The sequence below is a fragment of the Gopherus flavomarginatus genome, chromosome 3 (assembly GCF_025201925.1).
Source record: "Gopherus flavomarginatus isolate rGopFla2 chromosome 3, rGopFla2.mat.asm, whole genome shotgun sequence".
NCBI classification, from domain to species: Eukaryota; Metazoa; Chordata; order Testudines; family Testudinidae; genus Gopherus; species Gopherus flavomarginatus.
Window position 1 is genome coordinate 16,504,890 of NC_066619.1, and position 12,832 is coordinate 16,517,721.

The window sequence follows — 12,832 nt, forward strand, 5'->3', positions numbered from 1 at the left end:
CTACTGTGGGCTCCTAGTAAGCATTTGGTGGTTTGTGACACGCTAACCAAATGTCTTATTAAGCAATTTGTGGGCTCCAAAACACAAGAACCCTTAGGATTGGCTAGTTGGGAACTTCTTCAACCCACTATCCCACAAGCTTAAGAAACCTCATTACTGCCTTCCTCTACCTCCACCCACTCATTCAGGCTCCTATTCAACGCACCATACAGCTCTCTAGCCAAAATGGGGCCTGCCAGCTTCTTGCCAATCCAAATAAGGCCTAACACTACCTGCAGTCTTCAGAAGCTCCATGAGGCAGCTGCAAATGCCCCTGATCTTCTCCCTCAAACCAGTTCTTCTATCCAGATATACAAAGTACATTAATAAAGACAGACTTTTTGAACTGTGGAGAACATGTGTCTAGTTGTGTGTGTCACAAACTGGGAGTCCCCTCACTGCATTTGTGGTAGAAAAATTGTTGCTCAGGAGATGCAGGTCTAAGCTATAAAGTCTGAGGTCAGTGAGAGCAACTTTTTGGTGGATATTACAGGGAGCGATGGTTTAAAAAGAAAATCACCCTTTTATGAAACTCAGCTACAACCTAATCTAATTTAATACACTGAGGGAAATTAATCCAAAACACAGAGACACAATCCAGAGAGATACTTGAAAAACATAAATGTTAAAGGAGAATTTGGACTACTAGTGAAAAGCAAATAAGGAGTTCGCAATGTGAAGAGGTATCACATTAGAGAGGAGACAAATTATTTTTTATACAACACTGGGATGACCTCCCTTAGAATAGTCTGAGGACTTAAATACTAGAAAGATGTTGGCAACTCAAAGACAAAAGAATTAATAAAAGCAACAAAAATGAATAAAGGACTGGAGAGAGAGGTAAGTCAAGAATAACTAAGGCCCTTTCTTTTTGGCTTTTACCAATTTTTAACACAAATATTCCCAGATTTTACAAAAGCTATTATTCAGTATTTACCAACTTTCACCTGAATTTTGGATGACCCAACTCTATGAAAATACTGGTTATGTTAAGAAAGTCTAATACACTACATTAGGTAGACTAATTTATTAACATAAACACTTCTTAGTGTAAATGCAAGGCTGTTAAGTAAGGCAATGTAGTGGAAAACAGACACACGTGAATGCGTGTGTATGTGTGTACATCTTGTTAACCTACAGTTCATGAAATAAACTACAGCATAAAACTTCTCTTATTTTCAATACTCACAGTTCTCTATTTGTTGCTTTTTTATGTCTACCCATCCCCCACTATTAACCCAATTATTTACCAAGAAAAAAAAAAAGTTAATTTTTGTACCTATTTTCAATTGTTTATTTTTTGTAATAAAAACACTGATAAATTTCCACAAAATATTAAATAAGGCCTGGTTTTGGTTTTTACTTAGACAATAAACTGAATAAAGGGCCTGATTCGAAGCCCACTGAAGTCAATGGAAAGATTTGGACTTTGGACCAGGGCTTAAGCGAGGATTTTGCACGTACATGTGTGTAGGAGTGTTGGACATATTGCCACACACCTGGTAATATACACAGCGAGTGCCAAGGAAGGAAATAATTGTTAGCCCTCTAATGAGAAAAATGGGATGAAACCAAGCATGGGAAATTACATTAAATGCCTCGAGCAATATCCTAGCTAGCTACCAAACAGGTTCCCAGGAGAAATGGGAGAAGCTCTATTTACTTGAGTCACTGAACACTAGCTTGGGAAAAGCAGGGCAGAGAGTACTGTAGGGAACAACAGAACTTGCGGTGTTATTCCCCTCCCATACTGAAATACTTAATGTTGTGTCATTTTCTGAGATGGGGCTCCAACGAGCGAAACTCTTTTCTGACAGAGCTCCTCCTATCCCCTCATGGTCCAGGCCCAGCACTGCATTCTTTAAGACAAAGAGGTCAGTGTCCCTCCGCAGTCAGATATAGGAGAGACTTGACTGCAGTCTACCCTATAATAAACAACTCACATAAACTGTTCCTCCATTGCCATCGAGCTCAGTATAAGGCCCCCATAGAACACCCACCACAAGAATACTTTCATATTTTTTCATACTACCAAAAGATTTGCTCCACTGCAACTTACCAATGCCCATGATGTTGGGATCACATCCAGACGCATGATAGGCTACTATTCTAGCCAGTGGCGTGAGGCTGTGCTTTTTAAGTGCCGCTTCACTGGCTATGACAAGTGCCCCAGCTCCATCACATACTCCCTTGTAATACAAAAGGAAAACATTCTCAATGCACTAATTACACAATCATTTTATGCCAGAGATATTAATGTAAGATGAACCTGATGGCAATTGTTTATTACACACATTAAATACATAATTCTATTCTTAAAGGTCAGTTTGTTCTAAATAATCAAATTATTTTCTTATTTTGTGGCATTTGAAAATTAATACTAGACACTGAGACTTTATATATTTCAGTGTTTTAAAGGAAGTCAAATAGATTCTCTGCCCTGTACATCTATTTCAGATACTTTAAAAGTCAATATATGGACTGGGGTTATCATTAACATTTAATAATTTTTCATGGCTGTTAAGGGTGTATGACACTTTACAAACACTTGTACCAGGTTTTCCCATCTGTGCTGTGTGTTATGCCGGAAGTCAGACTACCTGATTGCAGTTGTCCTTTTGGCTTTAACAAATCTACTAGTCTATAAGATTTATGCCAAAAGATAGGGTACCTAATGTCACGCTGCTAAGCCCATAGGCTGCTCTAAGTTACATCAGCACTTGGTTTGGCCTACAGATGACCCAGTGATCAGAGTCCTCCACAAAGCACAGCTCAGCTGAAACCAGCGATCTAGTTTAAAATGCTCATTGTCCATAAAGGAAAGAACAGCAGCTAGTCCCAGCAGAGTTCCATACGATCAGTGCAAAGTCAAAACTGCAGCAATACTGATTCAAGGCAGATGAGAAAGTGTGGATGTCTTGTTAAGTGTGATGGTACCAGCATAATGCTGGCTGCAGCGGCTACTCTACTGCATTGCATTTCTAGAAGAGAAGGCAACTGAGGACTTGTTCATTGCAGGGATGTTGACAAAGCCACCCAGGCCCAAGCTTTGTACTGCAATTTGAGTTCCAGAATCAGAATTATTTTTTTGCAGAAGTCACTCTTGGCAGCCCAGTAACATCTCTGCAAGTGAGAAGTACAGTGAAGAAAGACTATGAGAACCCTTGGCATCTACCTACATATAACTCTTCTCAGATCAAAATTCTAACTCCTTATACTCCGTGAGCTCACCGAAGCATTCCCAGCAGTGACGGTTCCATCTTTCTTGAAGACAGGAGGGAGCTTTCCCAGCTGTTCTATGGTGGTTTGGGGTCTAGGATGCTCATCCTGTTCCATAGCCTGTTTCCCTTTCTTTGTTTTCACTTCAATTGGCGCCATCTCAGCACTGAAGTAACCAGCATCCTGAGCTGGAATAGCAGAAAGAAATGACAAGAATTATAATTAAACAGCAGCAGGTGAATGATCAGTGCTGGCAAACGCATTCTTTCATTTATAATCAACTTTACACTTGTCTATGAAGGTATTTAGAGACTTTTTTTTTCAGACTTTATTTATTCTATTTAAATTGATTTTTTTTAAATTGGGCAAAAGAATGCAAACAGTTTTAATTTTTTTACAGTGAAGAGCCATCCAGTTTTAAATTTGAGCGTTTCAGGCTTAAACAGTGATTCTGAAGTTTACAATTAAATTTGAACAGTACTGAGTGGATATGCATCTCCAATGTACATTCTGTCCTGCTGTTGGTTCTACATCTTTATGGCTTGTCAGAGAGTTTGAAAGCTGCACAGTTCACTGAGACAAGAAGGGAGAAACACGTTGGGCGAGATCTTCAGCTGGTGTAAACCAGTGTAGCTTCTTTAAAACTAATGCCAGTTTACACCATCTGAGGACCTAGCCCCTTAACGTCTGCAGTATCAGTGTGGTGCAGAATGTAGGTTAAACAATACCTCCAGACAATAAAAAGACAACTCCTCAGATTCAACTCTAAGACATTTACATTTGAGAAAGGTCTGAAATGGTCTTATCTGATTTAATCCTAAAACTACTGTCCCTGTTACTCCTGGGGGAATTCTGCACCACTGCACAACACAGAATTAATGTTGTGCGTAGAATTTCATTTTTCCCAGCAGAATTGGTGCCGCCACTAGAGGCTGCTGGACCCAACGCAGCCCAAGCTCTCCAGCTCGCAAATACAGGACACTTGCTGCGTGGGGGTGGGGGAAGAAAAGGGGCCTGGAGGGTTCCGGGCAGCTGAGGTTCGTCCTGAAGAAAGGAGGAAGTGTACAGGAAACTCTGTACAAGCGTGGGACCCAGCATCAGGCTGTTTCTCTCTCTCTCTGGATTCCTGGGCTTTAGGGGATGTGGGTGACTGGGCTGGGGGGCACCCATGGTTGGGCTCTGGGAGTAAGTGATGTGGATGTCTATACAGTCCCTAACATCTCATTCAGTAAATTAAAAATAAAAATCACCATATAGAGGGCTAGTTTGACCACTATGCAAAGAAGATTGGTGTGGATTATGCTATCATAGCTAGAAAAAAACAAAACTTGACTGATCAGGCACAGTAAGTTATCCTTGAGAATTGGTAGAAATTTTTCCCAAGAAAAGTACCTGACCTGGTCACGTACTTATGTCCTATACTGAAAGGCTTCAAAATGAGCCATTCCAGTCTGCTAGATAGACAAATACTTTTATAAACAAATTTAGAAATATCAGTATACCCAGTAGACTGGAATGAGGACTGGATATAGAACTGCCTGAGACAGATTTGCCCTCAATATCCTGACAAATGCAGAGGATGCTTTTCATATTTCAGATACATGATACTTGAGTTACACATTTTTGTGATTTTTTGTTTTTAAATTTCTGTACTCTATTGATCCTGCAAAAAGTTATCCATCTGATAAAACTTTACTCTCTTAAGTGGCACTTCTCTAATGAGTACAATTACTTGCATGCATGAATCCTTACAGATCAGGTCCTAAAATGATTATTAAAAAATTAACTGTGATTAATTGTGTGATAAAAAAATTCTTCATGATTAATCATGTGATTAATCGCACTGTTAAACTATAAACACAGTATCATTTAATTAAATATTTTTGGATATTGTCTACATTGTCAAATATATTGATTTCAATTACACAGAATACAAAGTGTATACCAGAGATAGTGCTGCCTGCTTCTTGTTTACAATGTCACTCGAAAGCGAGAACAGGCATTAGCATGGCACTGTTGTAGGCGCTGTCACAAGATTAGTGCATCTGGCATGTAAATAAGAGTCACATGTCCCTTAATGCTTGAACCAGCATTCCAGAGGACATGCATCCATGCTGATGACAATTTTCTGCTCAACAACAATCCAAAGCAGTACAGGCCGATGTATGTTCATTTTCATCATCTGAGTCAGATGCAACCAGCAGAAGGTTGATTTTCTTTTTTGGTGGTTTGAGTTCTGTAGTTTCTGCATCAGAGTGTTGCTCTTTTAAGACTTCTGAAAGCATGCTCCCTACCTCGTCCCTCTCAGATTTTGGAAGGTACTTCAGATTCTTAAACCTTGGGTTGAGTGCTTTAGCTATGTTTAGAAATCTCACATTAGTACTTTCTTTGCATTTTGTCATATCTGCAGTGAAAGTGTTCTTAAAAAGAACATGTGCTGGGTCATCATCTGATATGTCTATAACATGAAATATATAGCAGAATGCAGGTAAAACAGAGCAGAAGACGTAGAATTATCCCCCAAGTAGTTCAGTCACAAATTTAATTAACGCATTTTTTTTTTTTTTTTAACAGCCTCATGAGTATGGAAGCATGTCCTCTGGAATGGTGGCTGAAGCATGAAGGGGCATACGAATGTTTAGCATATCTAGCATGCAAATACCTTGCAATATGGGCTATAACAGTGCCATGCAAACACCGGTTCTCACTTTCAGGTGACATTGTAAATAAAAAGCAGGCATTATCTCCCGTAAATGTAAACAAACTTGTTTGTGTGAGAGATTGGCTGAACAAGGAGGACTGAATGGACCTGTAGGCTCTATTTTACATTGTTACATAACTGCACTCAAAAACAAAAATCTACATTTGTTAGTTGCACTTTCATGATAAAGAGATTGCACTACAGTACTTGTATGCGGTGAACCAAAAAGTATTTCTCCTGTTTATAATTTTTACAGTGTGAATATTTGTAATAAAAAATATAAAGTGAGCACTGTACACTTTGTATCCTGTGTTGTAATTGAAAACAATATATTTGAAAACGTAGAAAAACATCCATAAATATTTAATAAATTTCAATTGGTAGTCTATTGTTTAACAATGCGATTAATCACAATTAATTTTTTTAATCACCATTTTTCTTTTAGTTAATTGAGTGAGTTAACGGAGATTAACTGACAGTCCTAATTATTATTTTAGACCAGACACGTTCCTCGTACAGTCATAACTTCTCCCCCTGGCATTCTCATGCCCTCTGGGAGACAAACTCACTATTTGCAGTAGGTGTGCGCGCTTTAATAACTACCCCAAAGACAAACCTCGCTGCACTAAGTGTTTTCAAACCACTCTCTCTCATTTATATTCAAAGCAAAATAAGTCTTGTTTGGATGAATAATGGCAATTAATTTTTTAAACTACGGAATCGTTTCCAGAAATAGTTAAATAGTTGCTTTATTGTCTTGTTTTCATTTAAGTGAAACAGGAGCATGTGCAGAATGTAACTGAACTCTTGGGCTTTGTGGGTTCAATCACTGGGAAGAATATTGGCTTCTTTCCTTATAGCAATGCATTGTTACAGTTACCAGCAATATATCTGTACCACCACCAGCAAATAGGCTCTCTTTTCATCAGGAAAAACTAAGCGAGCTGTTTGGTAATATGGGAAAGATAATAGTATGTTAGGGAAAGATAACGATGCTTTGTATTTCTAAAAGCACTTTCCACCCAAGGATCTAACAGCACTTTATAAAGCACTTTGAGTTATGCCTCACAACAGCCCCTGCAAAGTGGGCAATTCTGATTTTACAGATTGAGAAACGAGGCAAAGAGGATGTTAAGTGCCTTGGCCAAGGTCACACAGCAAGTCGGTGGCACAGCCAGGACTAGAGATCAAAATTATTTCCTGATTGCAAGTCCTGTGCTTTAACCTCTATATTCTATGAAAGCACTAATTAAAATAGGTAATGGGTTTACTAGCAGCAGGTGGAGGATCATTTGTAATGATGCAAAATCTGCTAAAAAACTAATGTTAACAAGACAGAGTAACTTAAGATAAATGAAAACAATGTAATTTCTACCTGGAAATCTTTGACCTACTGGTGTTACAAGTAGCTTCTAAAACAACTGAAAGAGATTACAGGATTAAAAAGTTTTTCTTCTGTGGACATTTGATAGCATTTTGTGTATATCATCAGTTCAGTCCCAATCATGCAATGGGATCTGCTAGAATAGGCTTGAGAACTTGACTCTAGCAACTCAGGGCTTGTACACGCTAGCTCTTACTTCAGTATAACTTACATTGCTCAGGGGTATGGAAAAGTCACTCCCCCAGCAATGCAAGTTACACCGATCTAAGTGCAGGCATGGACAGCACTACGTCAATGGGAGAAGCTGTCCTGCCGACAAAGCTACCGTCACTCATCGTAGTAGAGTAATTATGCTGATGGGAGAGCATCTGCACTAGCAGCGCTACAGCGATGTAGCTACATCAGTACAGCTGCGCTGCTGTAGTGATCCTAGTGTAGACTAGCCCTCAGCAACAGAGGAATAAGACACTTTAAAAAAAATATTAAATTAAATATACAAAAATTGCCAGAGGAACTTTGGGGCAGGTGTTCAACCTGAAACTACTTTAAATTGGTGCTTCATAGTTTGACTGGATTTGAAGTTGATGATGTCCATTTAACTTTTAATTCTCAAAGTTTACTGACCAGCTTTCCATCTCTGTTGTGTTTTCATTGCATATCGGTCACAGTCCTCTCTCGAGATGTTATATTTTGCAGCCAGATTTTCAGCTGTAATTGCCATTGGGGTATTAATGTGCTGGTCCGTTAGGCCTGCCCACAAAGAGTCTTCCATCTGCCAGAAACATTATTAAAGGGAAAGTCTTATGCAGAATCAATATTACAGTATTAGTACTTTAACAAGGTCTTCACCAGTGCTTTAGAAGTTATTTCAAAAAAACTTGGTAACTAATTAGGTTTTATAACTTTATCTGAAGCAGTTGCATGTGAAAAGTACTTCTGTGTAATTGACTACAAGAACTATAGCAGAACTGAAGTGACAATGTACACAAAGAAAACTGGTGAGATCAACAATGCCACAGAGCAAAAAGCTTAATATGCAGTTCTACCATCAAAAGGAATTTGAGAAAAATAGCTGTGTTTGTCTTTCAACAATTTCCAAATCAAATATTCCCAAGTAAACTGCCAATCCTTCAAATAGCCTGGGCTCAGCTGAAACGTCTTCACTGCAGTTACCTTGAGTTATCTACACACCAGTTTCATCTCTGGAGTGAGAGCAGCCACACTACAAAACAATACTTCAGTTGCTGTATTCACTTAAGTGTGATTCTCACTCATGTGTGCCATTAAGACTTCTGGGAACACATCTTATAGTTCTTAGGGCTGCAATAATCTGCACTCTATGAATTCTTTACCAGAGAAGTGTGGGAGAACTCATCTGTCCTTTCTGGATCCAAAGAGGCAATAGTGGGAATGCAATGGAAGACTATCAGAAAAGGTTTTCAATTGTGTTCAGGATTTTGAAGCAATATATCAACTAAACTGAATTCTGAAAGTTTAGGAGTTAATGGATGATGTTTAACTCAGTATAGGTATTAAAAAATAGTTCTGGAATAGTTAGAAAGCTGGTAGTCTTAAAAGCTTAGTTGTATCAGACTGACTGTTTTGATAAAACTGTTATACATTAAAGAAAATGCCTCAACATCTGAGTCTGAACCTAATCCACATTAGTTTTGGTTACAAAATTATGGGTCCAGTGTTTTCTACTGCTCTGTGAATGAGACCTAATTAAAACAAAGGAAAATCACATTATCAGACCTTGAGATCTGTTCCGAATTTGGTTCCAAATCGAATGTTTCGGACGATGTACGGAGCCTGGCTCATGCTTTCTGATCCACCACAAAGAACCACTTCTGACTCGTTAAGGCAAATTTCCTATTAAAATAATACAGATGCGTCATGTGTAGGTTTTAGGGTATTTTATTTTTCACAGACAACAGCAATTGCTTCAGTAAAATACCTTGCCAACTAGAAAACTAGGTGCACAACTTAAGAAATAATTGAGGCTTATGCTATATTAATTTTCTGACAAAGATCTTCAAAAATTGTACAGACTAATGAAACAGCACAATTCTCTGGTCAGTGAGGTACTATTACACTAATTTTATAGAAAGGAGGGTGTGGTGGAGAGAGAGCGCAAGTGTGAGAGAGAGATCAAAGCCAAAGTTTTCAGAAGTGGCCTCTCAGGGCTTGTCTACATCACAAAGTTGCAGCGCTGGTGAGGGGGTTACAGCGCTGCAACTTAGGAGGTGTACACATCTGCAGGGCATCACCAGCGCTGCAACTCCCTGTTTGCAGCGCTGGCCGTACTCCCGTTTTGTCTCGGGTGTAGAGGATCCAGCGCTGGTGATCCAGCGCTGGTAATCAAGTGTAGACACTTACCAGCGCTTTTCTTGACCTCCGTGGAATAAGCAGGTATCCCAGCATACCTGAGGAAGCCTCTCCTTCAAGCAGGTCTCTTTCCCTGAGGTTTGCAGGGGGGTTCGGGGAACGCAAGAGCAAACCGCGGGGAAGCTGGTCTCCTTCCCCGGTTTGCTCTCGCGTTCCCCGAACCCCCGTGCAAGCAGGTCTCCTTCCCTGCGGTTTGCTCTCGCGTTCCCCGAACCCCCGAGCAAGCAGGTCTCCTTCCCTGCGGTTTGCTCTCGCGTTCCCCGAACCCCCGTGCAAGCAGGTCTCCTTCCCTGCGGTTTGCTCTCGCCTTCCCCGAACCCCAGTGCAAGCAGGTCTCCTTCCCTGCGGTTTGCAGGGGGGTTCGGGGAATGCGAGAGCAAACCGCGGGGAAGCTGGTCTCCTTCCCCGGTTTGCTCTCGCGTTCCCCGAACCCCCGTGCAAGCAGGTCTCCTTCCCTGCAGTTTGCAGGGGGGTTCGGGGAACGCGAGAGCAAACTGCGGGGAAGCTGGTCTCCTTCCCCGGTTTGCTCTCGCGTTCCCCGAACCCCCGTGCAAGCAGGTCTCCTTCCCTGCGGTTTGCAGGGGGGTTCGGGGAACGCGAGAGCAAACCGCGGGGAAGCTGGTCTCCTTCCCCAGTTTGCTCTCGCGTTCCCCGAACCCCCCTTGAAGCCGCCCAACAGCGCTGCAGTGTGGCCACATCTAACACCACTTGCAGCGCTGGTTGCTGTAAGTGTGGCCACTCTGCAGCGCTGGCCCTATACAGCTGTACTAATACAGCTGTAACAACCAGCGCTGCAAAATTGTAGATGTAGACATACCCTCAGTTTGGGTACTTAGCCTGAAACATACTGGACTTAATTTTTCAGAGATGCTGAGCATCGGAAGGTGCCACTGACTTCAGAGTTGTGGGCACACAGTACTTCTACAAAAATAAAACAAAGTCAGGCCTTTTGATTCTTTTGTGGGGTCCTAAAAACTCCGGCAGCTTTTGAAAACTTGGCCTAAGTGACATGCCTAAAAATCACACAGCAAGTGAATGGCACAGCCAGAAACAGAACCAAGGAGTCCCAATTCCTAGTCCCTTGCTCTGATCATTAGGACACACTGGCTCCTCAAACATTTTGCTATGCTGATTTTTAATTGAAGAGGAATATTTTTAAAGCTACTGTGGAATCTCAGAGTTACGAACATCAGACTTACGAACTGACCAGTCAACCACATCTGATTTGGACCTGGAAGTATACAATCAGACAGCAGAAGAGACAAGTAAAGCAAATACAGTAAAGTACTGTATTAAATGTAAACTATTAAAAAAAAGATTTAACAAGGTAAGGACTTTCTGTGCTTGTTTCATTTAAATCAAGATGGTTAAAAGCATCATTTTTCTTCTGCATAGTAAAATTTCAAAGCTGTATTAAGTCAATGTTCAGTTTTAAACTTTTGGAAGAACCATCGTAACGTTTTGTTCAAGTTACAAACATTTCAGAGTTACAAACAACTTCCATTCCCAAGGTGTTCGTAACTCTGAGGTTCTACTGTATTACATAGTGACCAGAGTTGAAACTATTTTTATATTAATTCAGTATAGACTATTATTAGCCAAACATCAAAAAAGTGTATTACCGAGGTTGTATTTTATATTGTGCAGCACCTTTCTGGCAGGGAATGGAAGCACCTAATAAAACAATTTTTGTGCAAGGTTTTGTAAAAGTAATTGTGGTACAGGTTTTTTTGTGGACACCTTCATAAAAAACTCCACGAAAGTAAGGAAATTTGGATTTCACCATATAATTATAACCTTACTCTCTGCACTCAAACTAACAAATACTCCTGGGTGTGTCTGTACTAGAAAGATACATCATGGACCTCAATCAGAGTAGCTAACCTCAATGCATCTGTCATAGTATGTTTCCCCAATCTGAACCTTAGAGTCCAAAAGTTGGGGTACCAGCATGAATTCCTCTAAGCTTAATTACCTGCTTAGATCTGATACGCTGCCACCAACCAGGAATTCCAGTGCCTGGTACACTCTGGGCCCCCCCAAAACCTTGCCCGGGGACCCCCAAGACCCAGACCCTCTAGATCTTAACACAAGGAAAGTAAACCCCTTCCCTCACCGTTGCCTCTTCCAGATTTCCCCTCCCTGGGTTACCCTGGAAGATTACTGTGATTCAAACTCCTTGAATCACAACACAGAGAAATCAGGTTTGTTCCCCCCGCTTCTTTTCCCCTCCAGGTGTTCCCTCCCTGGGCTCCTGGAGAGATAGACAGGTTCAAGCTCCGTGAATCTAAAACAAAGGGATTCCACCCTTCTCCCCTCCCTTCTCCTTCCCTGTTAAGTACAGACTCAATTCCCTTGAGCCTCAACAAGGGGAAAAAATCAAACAGGTCTTAAAAAGCAAAACTTTTAATAAAAAGAAAGAAAAGAGTAAAAGGTGTCTCTGTAATTTAGATAGTAAAAGTTACAGGGTCTTTCAGCTTATAGACACTAGAAAGAAGCCTCCCCCAGCAAAAAATACAATTTAAAATACTTCTAGCAAACTACACATTTGCAAATACAGAAAACAATCAAAAGACTATAACTGCCTTTCTTACTAAATACTCACTATTTTGAATATATAAGAGACTGTAGCAGGGAGATTGGCAAGAAAGCTGGTTGCACGTCTAGTCCCTTCCAGGACCCAGAGAGAACGCAAAAACCCAAAACCTAAACACAGGCTTCCCTCCGCCGAGAAGGACGAATTCAAACTGGAGCAGGTTCAGAGACGGGCTACTAGGATGATCCGAGGAATGGAAAAACTGCCTTATGAAAGGAGACTCAAAGAGCTTGGCTTGTTTAGCCTGGCCAAAAGAAGGCTGCGGGGGGATATGCTTGCTCTATATAAATATATCAGGAGGGTTAACGTTAGGGAGGGAGAGGAATTATTTAAGTTTAGTACTAATGTAGGCACGAGGACGAATGGGTATAAACTGGATATTAGGAAGTTTAGACTTGAAATTAGACGAAGGTTTCTAACCATTAGGGGAGTGAAGTTCTGGAACAGCCTTCTGAGGGAAGTAGTGGGGGCAAAAGACTTTTCTGGCTTTAAGACAAAGCTTGAT

At 40.7% G+C, this 12,832-nt stretch overlaps 2 protein-coding genes across 4 annotated transcripts in view; both read right to left on the reverse strand.

The window, feature by feature from the left end:
* Positions 1-12,832, reverse strand: part of RPL17 (ribosomal protein L17) — a 347,358-nt gene that overhangs the window by 215,769 nt on the left and 118,757 nt on the right. The gene's annotated exons all lie outside the window — the stretch shown is intronic.
* The window catches only part of ACAA2 (acetyl-CoA acyltransferase 2), a 31,016-nt gene that overhangs the window by 2,784 nt on the left and 15,400 nt on the right, over positions 1-12,832 (reverse strand). For both annotated transcript variants that reach the window (XM_050944753.1, XM_050944754.1), the window contains 4 exons: positions 9,099-9,215; positions 7,968-8,115; positions 3,271-3,446; positions 2,099-2,228 (listed from right to left, as the gene is read on the reverse strand). In XM_050944753.1, coding sequence (XP_050800710.1) covers positions 2,099-2,228; positions 3,271-3,446; positions 7,968-8,115; positions 9,099-9,215 — 571 coding nt within the window. The remainder of the gene's footprint in view (positions 1-2,098; positions 2,229-3,270; positions 3,447-7,967; positions 8,116-9,098; positions 9,216-12,832) is intronic.